The sequence below is a fragment of the Chionomys nivalis genome, chromosome 4 (assembly GCF_950005125.1).
Source record: "Chionomys nivalis chromosome 4, mChiNiv1.1, whole genome shotgun sequence".
Taxonomy (NCBI): Eukaryota; Metazoa; Chordata; class Mammalia; order Rodentia; family Cricetidae; genus Chionomys; species Chionomys nivalis.
Window position 1 is genome coordinate 71,610,315 of NC_080089.1, and position 24,324 is coordinate 71,634,638.

General features: G+C 36.4%; 1 protein-coding gene across 6 annotated transcripts in view; it reads left to right on the plus strand.

Annotated features, from left to right (window-relative positions):
* The window catches only part of Znf280d (zinc finger protein 280D), a 78,821-nt gene that overhangs the window by 52,109 nt on the left and 2,388 nt on the right, over positions 1-24,324 (plus strand). For 4 of the 6 annotated variants that reach the window (XM_057767237.1, XM_057767236.1, XM_057767235.1 and 1 more), the window contains 4 exons: positions 1,373-1,491; positions 1,638-1,674; positions 15,817-15,862; positions 22,583-22,638. In XM_057767237.1, coding sequence (XP_057623220.1) covers positions 1,373-1,491; positions 1,638-1,674; positions 15,817-15,862; positions 22,583-22,638 — 258 coding nt within the window. Of the gene's footprint in view, positions 1-1,372; positions 1,492-1,637; positions 1,675-2,222; positions 3,070-15,816; positions 15,863-22,582; positions 22,639-24,324 lie in introns of those variants that run through there. The other 2 variants (XM_057767241.1, XM_057767242.1) reach the window with 2 other exon arrangements.

Sequence of the window (24,324 nt, forward strand, 5' to 3'; positions counted from 1 at the left end):
AAAAAAAAAAGAAAGAAAGAAAGAAAGGGGGGGAGGGAATTTAAAAAAATCTTATGTTACTGTCTCCCTCATAGCAGAAGAATTACAGCCAGATCTTGTTGTCAGGGTTTCTGTCCTGCCTGGTTTCTGGCCTCCCACCAGGTTCCACAGCCGTTTAGCCCCAAAGACATCACACAGAGGTCTGCATTAGTAGATTGGCCCATTAACTCATGCTTCTTATTAACTCTTATAACTTATATTATTCTAGTATATGTTAGCCACATGACTCGATATCTTTTTCAGTGAGGCAGTCACATCTTCTGTGGTGGACTCAGGACTGCAGAGGAATGGGCTTCTTCCTTCCCAGAATTCTCCTGTTCTCATTGACCTGCCTCTACTTCCTGCCTGGCTACTGACCAATCAGCATTTATTTAAAATATAATTGACAGAATAAAGACCATTTTCCCACACCAAGATCTAATAAGGGAAACAAAGTCTCTAGATTGACCTCTGAGCATTGTCTTTCTCTTTGTCTAGATTTTCTTACCTTCAGCATACCAACTCTCTCTATTAAAGACCCAAATGTAACATTTCAAACCTCCCATGCTTTGCCAAATCAAGAAGTTTGTTTATACATTAATAATTTGTAATCATCACACATTTCATTAAGAGTTCAGCAGATAGGCAGGTGGGCTAGTAATGATGCTGCCTTCAGGCATGTATGATTTAGGGTCTAATTAGTTACTTTAGCTAATTTATATTAAGTGAAGATAGCACCAGTTGTGAGAACTTTAAACATACCATGCACTTGATAGTAGCTGTCATGTGATCCATTCTTAGACTTTACATCGTTTTTCTGACTTTATCTTTGACTAAATGAAACCCTATATTATAAATTCCATTAGAATGTGGACTACACTTTTTTCACTGTTATATTCATAACACCTATTGGATGATATATAAAGAGAGCCTTATTAAATGCATATTAAGTAAATGAATGCTGTATCCTCACCTGATGATGGAGGAACGTGCTGCTTACCTGTATTAATGCAAGCACTTAGCAGAGCCAAGACTATCTAGCAGTAGACTTTTTTTCAGCTGGTACAAAAGGTGAATGCTCCTAAAAAATACTTTTGGGGGGAGTAGGGACTGGGAATGAACTTAAGACTGAGTATTCTAGGTCTTCACTACCACTAAGCTTTCTCCATATATTTTAAACACGAATACTTTAAATGACATCATAATTTGGATATGGCTACACCATTTTCTAAAAGTTATGTTAAATTTATATAACAAAATGTAAGTTATGACAAAAAACATGGAAAAATAGTATAGTACCTGTGTATAGTTTCATAAAAAATAAAACCTTTTATTGCTATTTTTTTTTTAATAGGGGCATTTCTCTAGTGTGCCTTAATTGTGATTTCCTAACTGATGTTTCTGGCTTAGATAATATGGCCACACACTTAAGTCAACATGAAACTCATACTTGTCAAGTTTTAATAGAGAAAGGTACGTATACGTAACTACTGTTTCAGATATTGTATTTATCATTATTTTTTGGTCAGCCAAAATACGGACTCTTTACTAAGTCATTTTATTTTACTCAGCATTGTTTATACACTCTTGTAAAAGTGAAACTTTTCTTCTGATTTCAGTTTCTGTTTGTATCCCAACTTCTGAACGCCTTTCTGAGTAAGTCTAAATTTTATTAAGTGTGTTTTTCTTGGATTTTTAGCACAATTGCATTCTTAGTGTGCCTTTAATAGGAGTGAAAAAGTACTGAAGTCTTTTGTTTTTATTTTTAAGCTGCTTGTTGAAATAGGTTCCTGCTCTGTGGAGCTCATGACCTGGTGCAAGAGAAGTTGGGATTTCCTAAGTTCAAAGTTCTGAGATGTTTCTTACACAGAGGCAGTTTCACAAGTCCATGACACCAGTGCTCGTTACTCAGCTCTTTTCAGCTTTCGCATGCATCTTGATTCTCGCTCTGCCTTATCTTTGTGTCAAGATTCACGTGTCTTAACATATATTTCTTCCCCCTCCAGTTGGCTCTCTAAAAATAACTTTATTGCCGTGGTCTTTTCTTTGCTTTGCCTCCAGAATAATGTATTCCAAATAATATAGCTGTTTATTTTTTTGTTTTGTCTGCTTTCTTCATACCTTATGCCTTGAATTTTTAGGTCAGATGGTTGTCTTTTTCCTCATTCGTTGTCTGTCATTGTGCTATTTTTCTTATTTTTCAGATGCAGAAGCAGCCCAGAGATTTCAAAACATGTCCAGGGTGTACCTGGACAGTGTCCCCTTCGATGGACACAAGTGCTGCCTGTTCTCTCTTTCCCAGGAATGAGAATGAACTGACTGTGGGACCTGCTCTAGGTTCTGGCCTACATCAGGCTGAGGCTGACTGATTTGGCCAGAGGCAGCCTCAAAGCCCACCAAATTGAGCATGGCTCCCATTGGTGGCTTTGGCTCTTGATCTTAATCTTATGGGCCAATTGTGAACAAGAAAAGCCCATGAAATCAGTGCTTTTGATAGCCAAATTAAAATGTAGCCATTTTGACTGCTGCCCTTAATGTTGCTTCAGCAGAAAGGCAGGCAGGCAGTCCAGGACACTGGTGCTGGGAGATAATAACTGTGCTAGTCCTCAGACAACATTTCTCAGTGACATGTTCTAAAATTACACTGTCATTGAAAATATATTGCCCCATACTAACTATAATTTTAATATAATTTAATTCAGATAAAATTTAAGTTACTTCTCATAGCTTGATTTTCTGTTCTGAATTTATTGATGTCTATTTTTCTATTCTCTAAAATTTTAATGTGTGTTTCATTTTTGTCAAGAAATTCAAAAGCTCATGTAGGCTGCCTGTTTGTAGCTTTTTAATTAAGGTATTGCTTACAACACTATGCCCTCTGTCTCCATTTGAGGATTATTAATCTAAGTAATTGTGAGTTTTAACAAACTAGCGAGACTTTTTGAAGATTCTAAAAACAGGTTTTAAAGTAACATTTAATTGATATGTAAGCTCTGATAAGTCATTAATATCATCCCTTTGGATAAAGGTAATATTATTTATACAGTATGAACCAGCATGAGCTTCTTTCTACTTAAATATTAAACTTGTCACTTCTTATCTTAGCTACATTAAGTTCAAATAAATTGCTTTGCTCTTTTATTTAGTAAATTTTGTATTTGTCTTAGAAATTATTTCCTAATAATTTTATATAAAACTTATTTATCCTGCAAATAGCATTAACTGGATGGAATCTGGTGGATTGACATATCTACTGAGAATATTTCCACTTAGTACATTTGTGTTCCCTTAGCCCAACTAAAATGTCTCTGTTCTTACAGCACTGATTTCGTGGATTTTGGAGACAAATAAAGTGCTTTTTATGATTTTAACAGTTAAGAGTCAGCAGTCTCTAAATTACCATTAAACCCTATTTTTCTTGCATCTTAAAAATATGTATTTACCCATCCCAATATCAGAGCTTCGTATTTGCTTTTGGAGCAGAGATAAAGGCATTTTCAGATGTCCGCCTTTTTGTTTTATTGTTTTCCTTGGAATTAACAATAAAAAAGAGGACTCCATTAGTTTTAAGCTTCTTATTAAAACTTTATTAGTTCTATACTATACATAAAAGCATTTCCAGAATGCTAATAACAGCTTATTGTGTTGTCATGAATTTGATACACTAGTTTTTATTACTTTATAATTACTTTAAAATGACTTGTTTCTATTTTTAACAATAATTCTCTATCATTCACAGACAAGAGAATTTGTTCTTAGTCATGGTTGAGTATTTGTATATTATCCCCTCTTTCACATTACTGGTTTTCTTAATGTTCACCAAATTCACTTCTTTGTCTGTCTGTCTGTCTGTCTGTCTGTCTGTCTGTCTGTCTGTCTGTCTCTCTCAGTCTCTCTCCCTCCCTCCCTCCCTCCCTCCCTCCCTCCCTCCCTCCCTCCCTCCCTCCCTCCCTCCCTCCCTCTTCTTTTTCAATTTAAATGAAACAGTCTTGCTATGTAGCTTATTGGAACTCATGGTCCTGCCTCAACTTTCCAAGCACTGGGATTATAAGCATGGCCATGATACCCAGAAGTTTCTCTCAAAGCTTTGACAACTGTAACTTTGTTCTTAATAAATGTTTTAAGGCAACATAAAATGTCATTATAGACAATCAAATTTGTTTACTATTAGTCAGCCGTTTCTTAATTCTTACCTGTTTTGTTAAGTTTTTAAAAGTAGTTTATATACTGGTCACATAAAGCCATCTCATGTCCGTGTGCTTTTGGATTACTACGGGATAAAAGGTGGTTTGTACACTTGGAATCCATTGCCACTCCTAAATTGGTATAGCTTTGGATTCTCAACGTTTCTGGAACAACATCATATCTCTTGACTTTATTTATTCATTCATAAAATACTTATTGAACATGTACTTTATGCCTGTCTCTGTTCTGTGTGCTCAGAAGTATAGACTGGAATTGCTGTCCTCATGGAGTTTACACTTTAGTGGTGAAAACGGGCAGTGAAAAAGTAAAACAAACAGCATGTTAGAATATGCTCAGTAATAGGAAGAAAATGAACTAGGGTAAGGGGGATAAAGGAAATATGAAGTGGCATTTCAAGTGAGTTGCCGTTTTAGTTTTGACCATCAGAAAAGGCCTCACTGAGAAACAGTATTTGAGTAAAGACACAAAAGAGATGAGGAAGCATAAGGTCTGGGCACTAACTTGGTGATGTCTCTGTGTTTTTTTTATCTTAAGAGGAGTTGAACTCAGCATCTGGAATCCCCTTTCCCAAGAATAGTTTACAGGATGCTTAATGTTGAAATTAAATGCCCATTTTAGTCTTGGATCAGTTCAATACTACTGGCTAATATGTATTTTTATACAAAGTATCCTCTTATATATTTATGAAAGGTGACTAGCTCCATATCTGTACTGTATAACTAATTGTCCATAATTTATACATGGTCTGGGGGAAAATCTGCCTAAGTCAAATAAATCAAGGAAATGTAGGTTAAACTTAGCTTAGTATAGTGGCATATATCCTTAATACCAGCCCTTGGAAAACAGAGGTAAGAAATCTCTGAGTCCTAAGGCTACATCGCAAGACCTTGTCTCAAAGAAATGAAAGAAAAAAGAAGGGCAAAAAAATTAATTAATGTAATGTTTTTAATTCTATGGTGAATGTTAGAGAATATTGACCCACTTTTCCATCAATATTTATTTGACATTAGTCTCCAGACATTAAAATCTAGTAAATCATGTAAAACCCTAATATATAGATTTACCATTTTTGTTAATTGCATCTTAAAAATAATTTTGTTTAAATAGTTGGCTTAGGATTCCTAAAAAATGTTCCTGAATCACATAGGGTATATTGTATAATTAACTGCTAACAAGTACACGTGCATGCTCCCACTTATATCAGGAAAAATATCCTCCTTCATAAAATCAAAGTAGTGCGTAACAGAGGCAGACCAAGTATTAGCTAATTCTGCCTCTGATTGTAGGCACAAAAGATGCTGTTATTCAAGGGCATGATTATTTTAGTAACCTTTTGAGACTATTATTTCTAGACTTTACATCATCTATTAAGAGGTTTCCCTTTTTTTTTTTAACTTTATAAAGTTCTGCTTCTTCCCTAAGTGGCTTTCAGAGTTCATGCACAACTCCACATTAAACTTTGTCTGACTGTTAAACAGATTCTATGATGTGGGAAGAATATAGGCTTTGTAGTAGATTTCAAAGTTTGGAATTTGTGCCTTGTTTACTAAGATATAAGTGACTCTGGGCAGGTTACCTGACCTCTCTGCCCCAATTCCCCATTCTTAAAATGTAGATCACAAAAGAGCCTAGTTACAGAGGTTGAGAGTATTGGAGGAATTAGTCTGTTTATGGCCTCTGAAAGGACAGGAGGCAGTGTGAAAATGGCTCTGCGATTGTTACTGTTCTTATATTAGCACACATGATTTCATTTGTCTTTTTAAATTTGATCAAGTCTTTCTAAACTGTGCTGCCTTGTTGTTGATACTTTATGGCCTATATCATACTTCCAATGCACTTGCAATTTTTGAGAGCCTTCTTCAGCCTTACTCTTACCAGCTCAGTATTTGACTCCTTGGAGAGGCTTACTGCTCCTCTTTGTATCTGACTGAAATATGAAACCCTAGTGATCTTAATCCCCCACACTGCAAATCTGTTTATGCACACCACTGTGACAGATGGTGCTATGAAAGGAATGTCTGCCTGAAATAAAAGTAGATATAGACTGAGATCCAAGTTAAATACTCTATAGCGCCAATAAAATTTAACCCTTGCTAAGTCTCAGGTTTCTTATCACTAAAAGAAACAGTAATTCTATAACAAGTGAAAAGAATGTATGGAAACCAGTGGGTCCTGTTACTAATTTTTTTTTTTTTTTTTTTTTTTGGTTTTTCGAGACAGGGTTTCTCTGTGGTTTTGGAGCCTGTCCTGGAACTAGCTCTTGTAGACCAGGCTGGTCTCGAACTCACAGAGATCCGCCTGCCTCTGCCTCCCAAGTGCTGGGATTAAAGGCGTGCGCCACCACCGCCCGGCCTCCCTGTTACTAATTATTTAGTCAAACATTTAAATTATTAGGTACAGGCTGGAGAGACGAGGCACTTAGTAAATGTACATTGCTGCCTCTGCTGCTGCCTCTCCTGCTCCAGCTGTTCCTGTCGCTGTTGCCGTTTTCTCTTGATGACAGGAGACCCTGGTGACTGGTTATCTGTGGAATCTCACGGTTGAGAGTTTCAGTGACAGTCTATCTGTACTGTAGTTATTTACAATTTTAACTTACAATTCAGTCTTGCAATATGTTCTTCTCAACTACTGGTCAGTGGCATCACAGTGCTTTAATTAAATATTGTGAGATTATCTAACACCGGACTTGAGTGTGATTGATTCTTCCTGTTTTTTTCTGAAGACTGTGGAACAACACTGTCTTGTTGAAATCTAGTACAGCACCTCTCTGCTTAGGACAACAGTCCTTTTAAACTGACATTTCCGTCCTTAAAGACAGCCTTTTTTATTAATTGACTTCAAGTAGACCTTTTCAAGATTTCCTAGCTACTTACACAAACCAATTTTATTAAAATACATTTATTGTACTAGTTTGCAGCAGTTGTGTTGTTCTTTGTTTTGTAGCCCTGAAGTGGTCTTGAAATGTAGTACATGTTTCTCCTGTGTTGGGTCAATACTGGACTCAGGGACGAAGCTGCTGCTGTTTATTCATTTTCTGTCTCCTCCTCCTGTGTTCTCCAGTGTGCCGGTACAGGCTAACTATAAAACACAACTGATGTCAGCTATTGTTTTCTCTTCTGACATGTTTGTCCTTGCTAAAAAATTAAGAATAGAAAGATGAGTCTCACCTGGTGTGGTTGTGCATGCCTTTAATTCCAGTACACAGGAGGCAGAGGTAGGTGAATCTCTGTGAGTTTGAGGCCAGTCTGGTCTACGTAGCGAATTCCAGAGAAGCCAGGACTCCTAAGTGAGATTCTTTCTCAAAAATAGACGAAGGAAGGAAGGAAGGAAGGAAGGAAGGAAGGAAGGAAGGAAGGAAGGAAGGAAGGAAGGAAGGAAGGAAGGAAGGATCCTTCTTCATAGCAGAAGAACCACAGTAAAATATTGTCTATAACTCAAACTTAAAGAGAGTCTAGTTCATTGAATAAAATGCCCTATAAAATACATTTTGAATTAGTTTTCTAGGCTTGCTTAGTTCTGAGTGTGGTTACTGAGTCTGTGCTAAGCAGAAACCCCACTGTCTTACTGCTGTGGGAAGGCTACTTTAGTTTCTTCAAATTATATTGAAAGTTGTTTTCGTTTTGACGATTTAAATGAAGTAAAATGCACTTGCAGACACAAATATGTTTATTGTACTTTTTTAACCCCTCAAATGTAAATACTACTAGAAAGAAATGAAAATTGAAAACTGACTTTTCTTGAATTCCTTCCTCTAATTTTAGAATTACTGAGTGCTAAGTTTTATGCTTAGGACCAGTGGTACTCAGTAGCTCTTTCATGGGCTGATACAGATAGAATACTCATGGCACTACTAGTGGCCCACCTTCTATGCACAAGACTGTCAGGAATTGGAAATATAACTGAAGGTTATACTGTGTCACAAGGTAATATAGAAAAAGGAAGCCAGAACAGTCAACAGGAAGTCTACACTGAATTCATGTCCTCACAGGGACCCATGGTCAGCTGAATTCATAATTGTTCAAATATTTCTTTTTAAATTTTTTATTGATATTTATTGAGCTCTACATTTTTCTCTGCTCCCCTCCCTGCCTCTCCCCTCCCCCTTTAACACTCCCTCAAGGTCCCCATGCTCCAAATTTACTCAGGAGATCTTTTTCTACTTTCTATTTCTCATGTAGATTATATATGTGTAAGTCTCTCTTAGAGTCCGCATTGTTGTCTAAGTTCTCTGGAATTGTGGTTTGTAGGCTGGCTCTCTTTGCTTTATGATTTAAAACCACCTATGAGTGAGTACATTTTTCTGTGTCTGGGTTACCTCACTCAAAATAATGTTTTCTAGCTCCATCCATTTCCCTGCAAAATTCAAGATGGTGTTATTTTTTTCTGCTGTGTAGTACTCCATTGTGTAAATGTACCACATTATTTTTATTCATTCTTCGATCAAGGGACATTTAGGTTGTTTCCAGGTTCTGGCTATAACAGACAAAACTGCTATGAACATAGTTGAGCACATGTCCTTGTGGCACAATTGAGCATCCTTTGGATAGATACCAAAAGTGTGTGTGTATATGTATATATATGTATATACATACGTACATACTGGGCTTGAGGAAGGTTGTTTTCTAATTTTCTGAGAAATCGCCATACTGACATCCAAAGGGGTTGTACTAGCTTGCATTCCCACCAGCAATGCAGAAGTGTTCCCTTTTCCCCACAACCTCTCCAGCATAAGTTGTCCATCAGTGTTTTTGATCTTGGCCATTCTTAACAGGTGTAAGATGGAATCTCAGAGTTGTTTTGATTTGCATTTTTTTTTTTTTTTTTTTTTTTTTTTTTTTTTTTGGTTTTTCGAGACAGGGTTTCTGTGTTGTTTTGGCCTGTCCTGGAACTAGCTCTTGTAGACCAGGCTGGTCTCGAACTCACAGAGATCCGCCTGCCTCTGCCTCCCAAGTGCTGGGATTAAGAGGCATGTGCCACCACCGCCCGGCTTGATTTACATTTCTTTGATGACTAAGGATGTTGAGCATTTCCTAAAGTCATTTTAGATTCCTCTGTTGAGAGTTCTCTGTTTAGGTTTGTACTCCATTTTTTTTTATTGGATTATGTGATCTTTTGGTGTCCAATATCTTGAGTTCTTTGTATATTTTGGAGATGGACCTCTGTCTGATGTGACGTTAGTGAAGATCTTTTCCCATTCTGTAGGGATTCGTTTTGTCTTGTTGACTGTGTCCTTTGCTTTACAGAAGCTTTTCAGTTTCAGGAGGTCCCATTTATTAATTGTTTCTCTCAGTGTCTGTGTTGCTGGGGTTATATTTAGAAAATGGTTCCCTGTGCCAATGCGTTCAAGTGTACTTCCCACTTTCTCTTCTATAAGGTTCAATGTGGCTGGCTTTATGTTGAGGTCTTCAATCCATTTGGACTTGATTCAAATATTTCATACCACATGTAAGTTACATGTATGATTTTTGTGTAATATTACATCAGAAGGAACCCAAAGTGAAATGCTATTTTGTTATACTACTGTCAACTTAAATCAGTAATCATCATTTTTCATGTGTGCAAATAGTGAACTTTTATTGGTAGAGGCAACCTTTTTCTTTAAGACTTACATTTGAAAATACAGAGTTGGTTAAAAAGCAGTCTTTTTGAATCTGTGGTTGGTGAATAATATGTACGGAGCTCGTCCATTATTTCTTATTAATGTTTAACCTCAGTTGGAGGTCAGAAGTTTCTGACTCTAGTCATAATCTAAATTGTAGAGCTTAAATGTCATATTCACTTCATGTATTTAAATTAGTGTGGGGTAAAAAGCAAACCAGGATGATCTATGAGGTCATTTGGGGTTCTTCTCTTCTATTTACCTCTTTGTGGTGACTGTGATTGGAGATATTGTAAGATCTTCCTTCCGGCTCTCAATCTGAAACCAAATCTTCAGGAACTCAAGCTATGTTTCCTAATCAAAGTAGATATAATGCACATGGGCTTTGGTGAAATAGTATGAAATGTACATAAATGTAAAATGCTTTCTGCAGCTCATTTTTCTGCCTTGGTATCTGTGATAAGCAGGGAAGAATGAGAGACCATGTTAGATGGAAAGATAAATGAACTTCCTTGTAGTCAGGCCACTAGACAATCTTTCCCATCTCTACCATTGATTCTGAGGTCAGTCCACTCTTAGCCATCTGGTAGAGGACTTTGTTATAGATGGTAAATGGGATTTCACTTATTGGGGAAAGTAATTTGGAGTTATGCCCTGGCATTAACTGTGTCTACATTGGTAATCTTAATTTTTTTACATTTTTGTGCACATTTTGTTTTGTTTGTTCCTTATGTCACTTACTTTTAAAAAAAAATCTTACATAGAATGATAGTTCTGCTCCTTAACGTGTATTTATTTCTGTGCTGGAGGTCAAATCTAGAGTTTGGAACATGCTGGCTATATTGCCAACTTTTCCCGGGCAAGTACCAGAGCCATGTCTCTACCACTGAGCCTAGCCCCAACTCAGCATACGTTAGAGAAAGTAGTCTACCATTGGCCATGTTCCCGCCTACTGGGTAGCTGAGGGGATGGTCTAGCTTTAGATGGTCAGATCAAACCCTCATGTTGAACACGGATAGATCATTTTGTACTAGAGAAAATAAGACTAGTCCTAGGGAGTATCAATCAAAATAAATGCCTAATATGTTTGAGGGTGTGATGGAAGCATTGCCAAAGAATCAAGCAGTGGAGATACAACAAAAGTAGCCTTTGTTGTACACTCTCCTGCTCTGAGCCATAAAATTGGTTTTAGACTTTCTCCATGGTGGTAATAATAGGTAACATTTATTGATGGCCTTAAGTATGCCAGGCAGTCTTTAAGTGTTTTGCATTCACTTAGTCATTCTGAGAAATTGTTAAGTGTTCTTGGTATCTTGAGCTTATGAAAAACTGGGGTATTATGAGCAAAATAGTTTACCAATGTCTTGTAACTGTCAAGTAGGTAATCTCAATTTCAGTTTTGACTCTCTGCCTTTAGAAATAAAACTATTAGGTACTGTTGTTTATTTGGTTGTATTTATGATTCCAGGTGCATTTCTTCTGTCTTGGTTGATTAGCCAAGGAACTGGATAAGAAGTTTCTCTTTCAACAGAAGGGCAGTTGACAAGTGACAAATTTGTAGCACCTGGACAGTAACAGCCCCCCCCCCCCATGTCAAGGGCAGCACTTCTGTGCATGACAACAAAGGAGAACAAAGAGTCACATAGAACCAGTCCTTGGCAAGATTAATCTGGCAGCCACACTCATGTTTTAGGGTCAAAAATGTTTGAGGCTAAGAAATTTTTTTTTCCATTTTTCCTGGTGTGGCCATAAGAGAGCCTACTTAACTAGGGTAGGGAGGATTGTCGGGAAGCAGTGCAGAGAGTGTGATGTGCAGCCCATGTGTTTAACCTGATTTTGTGGCTTTGTAGCTTTAGCATGTTAAGCTTCTGATTCTTTCATCTGTACGATTAAGGCAGTTGTATGATGAAATCTTAGGACTCCAGGATAATATTCTATATTTTTAATTTGAATTATCAGGTGAGTGGAAAACTAAGAAAAATGGAGACATCTTGCTCTGGGTGTTGATTTTGAAGTTACCTGGATAGAAATAACCTTGGCAGTGATTGGTGCCTGCATGTGGATGTTCTCTAGGCATCATAGCTTTGTGCCCAAAACTGCATTTTTCTTTGGCAGAAATGACTCCTACCCTCTGAATTTCTTATCTTAGTTAATGCCTCTATCATTGTTCTGGTTAGTCAAGGCAGACAGACATTTGTGCTGGGTTGTGTTTCTTACCTTTGTCTGGTTGACTTAAATTCTGTTGTTTCCAATTTACTTATTGGATCCCCAAATCTTAGGTTTAGTACATACACTTAACCTGAAGTGAGTAACCTCTGCGATTTCTTCGATTTTTGTCCTTTAACTACTCTTTTGTTTATGTTCTGTCCTACGTTTCTCTCTCACTGCTTCAGTTATGTCACTGGTATCTTGTTTTATGTTGCTTTTATTTTTCCCCCTCTCTTTTGAATTTGGTCTTCTGCTTTGCTAGAAGCAGTATATCACATAGATATTTCTTTTCTAACTAAAACTTTGCATTTTTCAAAGTATTTGTTTCAGTAGTTTCCTTGACAATGGCCTCCTCAAGAGGAGAGACTGTTTCTTGTGACCAGAACCCTTAAGCACCATACAGGTTTCTGCACAAGATGGTAAATGTCATGTTAAGACATCTAGTTCATACATCTGTTTGTTGACACATCTTGGAGAAAATGATCAGAAAGATGTTCTGATAGTGTTTCCCTGTTATTCCATAGTCTGCTGCTGTCCCATTTAGTCCTGACTGACTTGGTTCACTTTACTACCGATGTTTATTTTTTCCTTTCTTTCTTTCTTTCTTTCTTTCTTTCTTTCTTTCTTTCTTTCTTTCTTTCTTTCTTTCTTTCTTTCTTTCTTCTCCTCCCTCCCTCCCTCCCTCCCTCCCTCCCTCCCTCCCTCCCTCCCTCCCTCCCTCCCTCCCTCCCTCCCTCTTTCTTTCTTTCTTTCTTTCTTTCTTTCTTTCTTTCTTTCTTTCTTTCTTTCTTTCTTTTTTTCGAGATAGGGTTTCTCTGTGGTTTTGGAGCCTGTCCTGGAACTAGCTCTTGTAGACCAGGCTGGTCTCGAACTCACAGAGATCCGCCTGCCTCTGCCTCCCAAGTGCTGGGATTAAAGGCGTGCGTCACCACCGTCCGGCACTACCCATTTTTCTTTGCTTTTAACATAGTGCTGGGAGTCTGAGTTCAATTCTCTCTTGCTTGGGCAGAAGCATCTTCCCGCTGAGCCACAGCCCTCTTTTAGCAAAAATCCTCACGTTGAAATTTACTTTTTATAAAACTAGCATAAAAGTATTGAGTTTTAAAATACTTTAGAAACAAAGAGTGTGACACACCTAGAATGAACCTGAGTGTTTTTGTCGTGGGTTCTCCCTTCCCTCGTGGCATATTTATAATATGAATGAAATCTCGGAAGAGCGTAATGCTGTAAGTCGAACCAGAATATTCACTTCATGTGCACCCTTGTGTTGAGCACCCTATCTGCAGAAAATAGAAAAAGGGGGTTAACCTGTAGAAATTACGAGATCTATTTCAGTGTGTTTCCATGGAGAATAAAAATTACTTATTTGCAAATCTGGTTACTAATAATGAAATCAATGCTTCTGTTCCTTGTAGTGAAGGCTTAATGGTTTTTTTTTTTAAAACACTGTAGTACATTCTCTAAAAACATTGCACGTTCACATTTGAGCCGTGTAATTGCCTAGTAGCAGGTCATTAGCTCAGAACTTTGAGCTTAGGAAAATGATCACATTTCAAATTACAACTATTTCAGCAAGTATCTTTAATATATTTAATTTAGGTATAATTCTTTTTCTATAAATGTGAATAATATATTAGTATGTTTATTTAATTTTATGAATCTTAAAGTATTCTTTTGTTGTAAAATTATAGTGTATTTTCATTGATAAGTTTATAGTGATGAAATTTACAGTGTACATTTCTAATTTATTTTAGAGTTCTTTTCTGAATCCTAATAACTGTTGCAATTTTGTCCTGTAAAGAGACCACTAGCTAGTTTGGTAAAGGTACAAAACAAGATTGAGATAATAAGCCTCTTAGTGCCAGTTATTTCAATAACTTCTTGTTTTCTGACCTTGTCGTCTCTTAGCTAGTAAAATGAATAGTGAGTCTTCCACCAGCCTTTGTTGCAAAAGTTATGAGAGGACTCATTTTGACCTAGTATAATGCTAGAGACCTGTCAAGGTGATTAACAATGATATTTGCTAGCATTTTCAATAATAGAGTAAAATGGAAAAAAACTTAATATTTTTAAATATTCTCTGAACAGTTTTTCAGACTGAATTTAAGGTGTTTAAATGCTTAGAAATGGAAACCAGTTATAATAGATATATTTAATTTCAAAACTTCATAAATATAAATTTTTGCTTTTTTCAGGCAACTGTTTCATTTTCTTATCTTTATATAGTTTTCATAAAACTTTGTATTTTCCTATGTACTTCATTAAAACAATGTAGCTATACTATATATAATTACACAGTATCTTTATGCATGTTGTTGCTCACATTTAAGTATTTAAAACAGTTATTAACCCAAAAAAACAATAGAAATTTAAGTTTCTCAAGTTTGCTTTGCAAATTTTTTTCAAGTTTAAGCTAATTATAATTTGTTATAATATACTTCTAACATGGTGGTACATAAAAAGAGTTCTTTATCCATTTTGTTACAATTTTACTTAATAAATACAATATAGATAAGTTCTATACTTCGCTACTAATATCTAGGAAAACTATTACAACTTTCTCTTTTTTTGCACTATGGACTAAATGCAGAAATTTGTGTATCTGAAGCAGATTCTTTGCACTTAACTGTAGCTATCTCCATATACCGTGGTTTTTAACTTGCATCCTTACAAAGGAGGGTGTATGCTAACTCCATGTTCCATTGAATAACCATGGCAAAGGTCATTAGGGTAGTTGATAGTTCTGTTATATATTTTGATGTTTACACATGAAATTTTTCACAATAGCTTTAGGTTAAGTATATTATTCATTGTATGTAGCTAGTCTTTTTAAAATTACAAATCGGTTAACTCTTAATAATATATTTCAGGTCAGTCAGGTACCCTACTTATTTTAAAATCAAATTCAATGTTCTCAAGTTTCTGAAACAAAGATCCTTAAGAAAAACTTAATTTATATTAAGTTGATTTTGTTCGTTTTCGAGCAAGCTTTCTTTGTGTAGCACTGGTTGTCCTGGAACTTGTTCTGTAGAGCAGGCTGGCCTTGAACTCACAAAGATCTGCCTGCCTCAGCCAGTTAATTTTTTTAAAAAGATGATAGAAATAACACATGCCTTTGTTAAAATTGAATGTTAAAGTGTTTTTGGCACTCAAGAATTTTTTAAATGTGTCTTGAATAGCAGTTTTGTGAGTATTTACCATCAAAATTATTTTTCTTTGACTTTTTTTTACTGCCTTCAGAGTAAGTTATTGTAATTAATATATATTGCAGTAGGTTTGTCACATTGAGTTTTTCAACAAATCAAAATCATCTCTCACTTTTTATATCCTAAGCTCAGTAAACGTTAGTGCAAATTGCACACCCAGGTCTTTTGCTTGTTTTCATTCTTATTTTTTGGAAATTGTTTTACTAATATTTTATTTTCTTTTTATCAGAGAGACAGTTTCTTAAATTCTGTTGTTCCTGAAGAGATGTCTAAATACATGTCTTTTTTTCTTGTTTTGGGGATAACACCAAGGGCCCCACACAAGGCTTGGCAGGCACTCTACCCCTAGCCAGGGTCCTATCCTGAAGTATGTGTCATTCATTTACTTTGCATACCCATTCAGCCTGTTGTTTGTTCTAAGTATTTTATTTTTACATTGAGTATTTACAACGTCATTCATTCTACTAGACTGTACATTGCTTTAGATTTTACATATTAATTAAGCATGCCAAAAACCAATTTCATATTTTCTAATTGTAAGTATAATATAAAATAATCAATACTTATTTTGTTTTTAAGATTAAAAACTGAAGCTCCCACTAAGGGACAAGAATCTGTGTCTAAGGTAAAGTTTGTTTTATTTTATAACTTCATAATTTTTTCATTTGAAAAATGAAATTTAAAAGAATTATTGCCACAGTTTTTCAAAAACTTCAACTGCAAATGAATATAAGTAACAATTATTGCTGTTAGTAGGATGAAAATAATTGAGACGGAAAATGTCTCATTTAAAGTAAATTGTAAGATGTTTCTGTTTTGACAAAGAGATCATCTATTTTGATTTGTCTATTGCTTAGCTTAACTGTAAAGTGATGGTGATAAATTTGTGAGTGGAATCCCAGCATCAGGAGACCCTCAGGCATTTGACACCGTGAGAAATTAGTATTTCCAGATGACTTAATATTTTGGAACGTTTAAATCGGCAAGAGCATATAACATTTTTAGAATAAAAGTATCTTGCATGACGATTATGTTTTCAGTATGGATAGACGCCTAGAGTCATCATGTAAGCATCTTTTGCTAGACAGTCTGGATGGATCTTCCTGATCATCTAGAAGTAGTTTTGGGGCTGGAGAGATTATTCTTAAAGTAACTCTGGCTCTTGAGGCCTTGAGGATTAGGATTTCTTTTCTTCTTTTCCATAGCTATAGTTAGTCCCTGTCTTTCAAGAGCAACAGGATTTGTTCCTTTCCTTTCCAAACATGTGAAGGTCTAAATATGAAGAAACTCTATCAATCCAATCCTGCTAGCATTCATATTTAATTCGAATAAATCATCAAACTCTTAAATTTTATTTGATTTACTTGCTTTTGATGTCAGGGAAGTCACTTTTGAAATATACAAATCATATTTCTTAAATATGCTTAAATTATATATGCATATTGAATGTTTTGTCATGTTTTATTTTTTTTTCTGTGTGTTTGTGCCTGTGTGTACTCACATGCTTAGGTACCCACAGAGGCCAGAAGGCAGATTCAGAATCCATGGAACTACTTAGAGGCATTTAAGAGTCACTCATTGTGGGTGCTGCAATCAGAACCCCAGTCCTGATAGAACAGCAAGTTCTCTTGACTGCTGAGAATTTGAATTTCTTGGAGGGTCTTGTTACCCCTATTAATTTTATGCAGTAACTTTGTTAGGCATGGTAATCTTTGCTAGTAGTCATTTTTTTCTCAGGGTTAGCATAATAATGTGTCATGCTTTCCTGGCTTTCAGAATTTCTACTGAGAGATTCTTGTGTGTTTAACCTTGTTAGTTGATTTTTCTCTTAGTAGCCATTTAATGTTATTTATGTGTTTTGTAGTGAAGGCATTTCAACTATAATGTGACAATTTTTTTTTTGTTTGTTTGGTTTTTTTTTTGGTTTTTCGAGACAGGGTTTCTCTGTAGCTTTGGAGCCTGTCCTGGAACTCCCTTTGTAGACCAGGCTGGCCTCGAACTCACAGAGATCCGCCTGCCTCTGCCTCCCAAGTGCTGGGATTAAAGGCGTGCACCACCACCGCCCGGCTAATGTGACAAAGTTGTTTTTTTGTTTTTTTGTTTTTTTTCCTGGTCTTGTCTGTTGGAATTCTAAACTTGTCTTATACTTGAATGTTCCAGTTGTGGCTTTTTCTGCTATAAATTCATTGACTAGTTTTCTATGTCTTTTGTTTATATCTCAGTTACTTCTAACCTATGGATTCTTAGGTTTGGTCTTTTGTTCATGTCCCAGAGTTACTGAAAATTGTGATAAAGCTTTTTATCTTTTTTGTTTGTTCATTTTCTTTCTTAATGATATCTGACTGTAATATTTCCTAAGTCTTGTTTTTCATCCCTTCTATTCTTTCCTCTGTTGGATCTAGTCTATTTGTGATAAGTTGCATTGTGTTTCTTATTATGTTTTGCATTTCTAATGTTGCTTTGCTCTTTAATGTTTCTTGTGTTTCTCAGTTGTGGCTTGTGTATCCATTGGCATGGGTGTCTTTGCCCGTTTTACTTGGAAGTAAGCAGCCTTCTCTTTGAAGGCTCAGTATGTAGTACTACTCCAAGAAAAGAAATACTGCCTTAACAGCAAACAAAACCAGGCCTGAAAATATAATTTAGATTAATTAAAGCCAAGTACTATGCCACCAGTTAACTAATAGAAAATAAAATGGCACAGATCAGCAAGGTGGCTTAGGAGGTAAAGGTGCTTGCCACCAAGCACAAATAACCTGAGTTCTGTCCTTGGTCAGACTCCTGCAAATTGTCCTCTTGACTTCAACACATGCATCATGGTATACACATGCGTGCACATACACATGGGGAAGTATTGAGTAGGCCTTGAAGTTAGAAATTATAGTCAGTTAATAAGAATAAACAAATGAAGTAAAAGACTCAGGCAAGTAAAGGGTTAATTTTTAAAAAGTGGACATGTAATAGTGTAAATAAAATTTACCTTTTACTTAAGCAGTAGGCTTAAGTTAAAGAAAAAAATGATTGTTGATGGAGGGAGGGCCTGCTTTTCGTCCCAGCCACCCAGCTAGCTTACACCCAAAATAATCACACAGAAACTGTATTCATTTAAACACTGCCTGGCCCATTATCTCTAGCCTCTTATTGACTAATTCTCACATCTTGATTTAACCCATTTCTAATAATCTGTGTTTACCACGAGGTCATGGCTTACCAGGAAAGATTTAGCATATCTGGCCTGGCGTTTCCATGGCAACTCTCAGACTCAACTTTTTTCCTCCCAGAATTCAGTTCTGTCTTCTCCGCCTACCTAAGTTCTGCCCTATCATACCAAGCAATTTCTTTATTGATTAACCTATAAAAGCAACACATAAACAGAAGGACCTCCTATACCAAATGATGGAATAATGTAAATAAAAGCAAAAAGAGCACAAAATAAGAGAATCTGATTACACAGCAAAAAATAAAGATGAATACAATTAAGTGGCTATGAGAGAAGAATGAAAAATAGAACAATAGAGTACAATAAAGACAAGTTTTTTAAAGAATGAAGAATTTTAGAGCCTTCCTTCTAGATCCTCTGACCCTGCAGACTGGTAGCTGTGGTATGGACAGCTTCTCTTTTCCACTGCTCTATTCTGAGCCCAGTGTTGCGTGGTGCGTCATTCTCCTTGGAAGCTTCCTTTCTTTGTTCATAAAGAACCACTGCTCGCACTGGCTTTGTGGACTAAAGGCTAGGCAGGTTCTTGCTTGCTCCAGAGATTTCCCAGCTCTGTGTACTTTTGGGTGAGGAGCATCCATGTCAGAGGAGTTCTTTCAAGGGCATTAAAGAGTAGAGGAAACAATCAAACTGATCTGAGAGAACCCAACAGTTTAAGAGCCTGCGTAGCAGTGGGCCACCCTGGGAATGGGAAAGGAAACTTCAAGTTTCTCATTCTTTCTAGATCATATAGCAAGGAGGCATCTCTAGAGTCTGAGCAGTCTGCCAGCCACAGGCGGAGGACTATCACCTCCCCAGTAATTGCAGGTTCCCAAACTTGTAATATTGGTGAGGGTCTCTGACCTTTGGCCCTTCCTAACATGAGCTACCTGCTGCCTAAACTGCTTAACATGTCCACTGTCCATCCTCTTGTCTGTGGTAGTGTCTCCTCTCACCCTGACTTGTGATTGATTGTCCATTGTTTTAGGTCCTCAGACTAGTTCAGGCCCAAAAAGTAGGTTCCCTCTCAAGATGACTGTATTGTCATGCAGTATGGGGTGTAGTGAATGGATTTCTTCTCCATTTACTGCTGGTCTGCCACACAGGAGTTTGTATCTTGCTAATGCCTGTGAGAATTGTGGGCTTACCCTGTGAGTAGGCCAACCTGTCTTTAACAAGATGCCTGTCTGCCTGGCTGGCTTTGTGGATATAGCTTCTGCTCTCTTCCCTGAGGGATGTGCTAGCACTGGGGCATGTTGGCTGCTGTCATTTATGTAGCCTTTTTGTGTCACCAGCACTACAGTTATCCATCTTTAATTCCTAATGTTTTGCCTCCTCCTCTCTCTAGAATAAAATCTACTTGTCATTTATGGAGTCAAAATCATGTCCAAGCCATCATAACCAACAGAGTTTATAAAATTATCTTATAATGAAAAGAAGAAAGTCACATGTAGGTTGCTTCTAAAAGCACTGCCATTTTTAGTCCTGATATCCTCTATTATATTTTGAATAGATCTTTTATCTATGGGTAAATTTTGTACTGCTGACTGGAAAATTTTTTGTTCTCTGAGTTAGACCTACAGAATGTTAACGTGCTACATTGTATAATGTCAGTCTTGTTCATTAATACCAGCACTAAGTTTATTTGTGATACACAAAGTTTTCCAGAAGTAGGAGGTTTTTGCTTGTTTTTTTATGTCTAGCAGTAAATACATGATTTTTTCCCCTTCATATGACAAACTCAAACTTTACTATAAAAATATCTACTGAATACCAAAATCAAAATATGCGTAGTTTGGCTTTCATTGAAAACAAAAGCAATATCTGGGTGGTGGTGGCACACGCCTTTAATCCCAGTATTTGGGAGGCAGAGGCAGGCAAATCTCAGGGAATTCGAGGCCAGCCTGGTCTACAAAGCAAATGCCAGGACAATCCGGACTGTTACACAGAGAAACCTTGTCTCAAAAAAGAAAAAAAAACAAAACAAAAAGCAAAAGTGATTTTCTATGGGGGAAAGCCTGTATTCAATCCACAACTCAGTCGTCGACCCTGGTGCTTTAAACACATACACAGAACATTGAGACATGAGTTCAGAGATTGAAACCTAAGAAGGCTGTGGGCAATAGCTCAGTAGAGCACCACCCTATAACCTACAATGCCATGGGTTGCCCCTCAGCATTGTAATAATAATAGTATTATAATAATAGTAAGTTAGTTCTGCTTATGCGTGTGTGGTAATGGAGAATACAGTGACTTCTGGTACAGTTCTTTGCTTTTGTCTTGGTTTGTGTTACGGTGCCAGCATTTTTATTCCCCACTCCTTATGTTATACTAAGAGTTATAACTTATTTCCTAAAAAGTCATATGGAGTCCCTGGGTATCTGTGAATCACACTTTTAGACCCGCTGATATAAATTTTAATGTGAGTTTGTGTGCATATAATCTCCACACTATGCATGGGTATTGTTGAGACTTTGTTGAAGTGCAGTCAGGTGTACTGTGCTGGCGCTGAAGGATTCTATAAAGAGATTTTTTTCCCCACAGTGTTATGGGAAATGTTTCTTTGGGACTGATTATTTTCTACAAAGAGAAATCCAGACCTATCTGTTTTTTATTTGTAATTTTGTTTGTTTTTCTCAGTCCCTCATGTTGGCCTTTGCTGCTCCTGGTACTCCTAAGTCCTGACTAGGTGGTTCAGAGAGCTGACTGTGGGTCTCTGTGGGAAGGGATGGAAGGAATCACTACCTTTTGTGTGCATTGGAGAAAAAGCAGTTGGACTCTGAGCAGGTCCTGTGCTTCGGTTTTCTCTTATGTGCTCAGCATTAGATGAGGTTTTGTCCAAAGCGACTCTCTTCTTGCACTGCCCTGCTTCAGACATCTCCTTGTCACCTCTGCCATCTTAAGTCTTTCCACTACTTCAGCCACTTTCCGACTTCTAAAAACAGTTTTGAAATATATGTTTGCATGTTTGTTTTTATGAGTGACGATCTATTATTTCTTGGCTCTATTTAGCAGAATTAGGGGAGAATAAGAACTTAATTGTGTGTGACTAGTTACGCTGCTATTCATGTCACAGTCAATCTGCAGTGGGTTTAAAGCAAGACCAAGACCTAGACTTTCGTCAGCACCTTGCTGTATTGCTTGGATGTTCTGCTTCGTCCAGTTACTTCTCATTTGTACAGATATCATTTGTGATCTCAACTATGCGCTAAATGAAATTAAAGTTCTTTTTTTAAAAAAAAAAAATTTATTTATTTATTTATTTATTTATTTATTTATTTATTATGTATACAATATTCTGTCTCTGTGTGTTTGCAGACCAGAAGAGGGCAACAGACCTCGTTACAGATGGTTGTGAGCCACCATGTGGTTGCTGGGAATTGAACTCATGACCTTTGGAAGAGCAGGCAATGCTCTTAACCACTGAGCCATCTCTCCAGCCCGAAATTAAAGTTCTTAATACACTCCACATAGCATATGTGCTTGGAAAGTGGTAGATGTTAGGGAATGCCGAGCGGCTTCCAGTATACCGAGGTTTTTTAGTATTCATCCCTCAGCATTTGAAATAAGCAAAATATTTCTTCAATTTTGACTTGACAGTAGAGTTATCAAAATTTTTATAATTCTTAAATATGAAATAAAAATGTCATATAAGATTCGGGGGGCATACAATTTATATTCAGGTTTCATCTAGCTTTCTGCCCAAGTAACTATGGTCCACATTTAAAAAACTTGGTGAGGAAAATGGGCAACATCTCACTAGTAGTCTTTAGTGACTTCGACCTCGCTCTGTAGACCAGGCGGTCTCTGTCAGCCTGACCTGACAGAGATCCTCCTGCCTCTGCCTCCCCCATGCTGGGATTAAAGATGTGCATCACTACATTTAACTGGGAAGTAAATAGCTCTTAATAAAATTGTATTCTGCTTCTTGACTTTGCTCAAAATTTTTTGGTATACTGAAATTGTTATGAATTTGAAAAAAAATGCTTATTATCTATTCTAAAAATACTGTAGTGTACGCTTAAGATCAGAAAGTTATTTTCTGTTCCTTTAGTTTTTTAGCTTGTACATATAAGTTCCTCCTATCCAGGATGTTTAGTATTATGATACTACTTAAGTTTAGCCATGAATGTAAAAGTGTTATTGTTTCAGGAAACAGCAAGACGTAATACAGCTGAAGGAGAAACAGGAACATCACATTCTGAAGGGTAAGAATAAGGGACAAATGAGTCTCTTGATCAAGTTTACTGAAATAAATTAATACTTTCACTGATATCTGGCAAAGAGTTATTTGAATTTTTGTATATGATACAGCTTTAGTAATGACTTTTAATTGGAATTTCAAACTTAGCAAGACATTTTAAAATCTTTAAATCTAATGTCTGTGATATCTTAATTAAATTTCTTAAAGTATTTATTGTAAGTAAAATGTTAACCTTTAGATATATCTGTTAAATGTCTGTTACATGAAAACAGTTATAAGATACTACAGATTATGAGTTAGACATTAGATTATATTGTTTTTTCATTTCTATCATTATATTTTATAGTAGGCTACTTGTTAATCTGTCGTGAATAATCATTCTCCCTCCCAAAAAAGTAAAATGTTGAGTAAAAGCCTCGTCAAGGTGTTTGCACTTTCACTAGTAAAATGATCTAATCTCCTTACCCCTTTGTTCTGAGCAAACAAGTTAAACAAAATGTCATCTAAGCAGTTAGGGAAATAAATGCATCATGTATACATTACTCAGACTTTCTGTGAATTATAGTCTGTCCCATATAATCTGAACAAAAAATTAATTTTACAGATATGAAAAGAGGAAAAGGGTGGGTTTTATCTATGACTAGTGAATATAAGAAAATGAGCTCAGAGCGGTTAATTGGGTTTTAATTGAGATGGTTGGATGTAAAGGTCAGAATCTTCCTGAAACTAATAGCATATAATTGCATGATATGTGGACAGAAAAAATTCTTCACCGTAGCAACACAAATGAGACCTTCATGGAGAACAGCAAATGTTTACTAAGCTAGCTTTCATGGTCGACCATTTTCCAAATGAAATTTTTTCATTTAATCAATATTTAGTTGAAAATCTCAGTGGAGTGTTGTTTGGAAACTAAGAGAATTGCCCCCCGAGATCAGTCTAAATGCAGATCAATAGAACAAAGTAAATTGTAAAGAAACTATCTTTTATGCTCAGTGGTTTCATAATAGATGACACCTTAGACCCTCACTGGGGTAGACACTTAGCACATTGAGAAAGAGTCTAAATTCCAGATAGTTTAATTACTATAAACAGGAATGTGTGGTGATTCACTTTTATTAAAGTAATCATCTGCAATTGGTTGTTTTTTACTCTTTACTCTTTGAGGGCCTGCCACTCAGCTCTCAAATAAATCACATAGAGTCTTATTTTTACTTTTGAATGCCGGCCTTAGTTTGGCTTATTTCTTGCCAGCTTTTCTTAAATTATTCCATTTACCTTTGCCTATGGGCTTTTATCTTTTTCTATTTCTGTATACCTTTCTTAACTTCTTGCTGTGTAGCTGGGTGACTGGCCCCCGATGTCCTCTTCTCTTTCTTTTACTTCTTGGTCTTTTTTCCCAGATTTTTCCTCTTGTATTATTCTCTCTGCCTGCCAGCCCCACCTACCCTTTCTCCTGACTTGCTGTTGGCCGTTCAGCTCTTTATTAGACCATTCAGGTGTTTTAGGCAGGCACAGTAACACAGCTTCACAGAGTTAAACAAATCCAACATAAAATACAACACATCTTTGCATCTTTAAACAAATGTTCCAAAGCATAAGTATATCTTCAGATAATATCCATAACAATCGTCCTTATCACAAAGCTGTCGCTACCATTTTATGGTTCATTGAATTATTCCAGTTTACA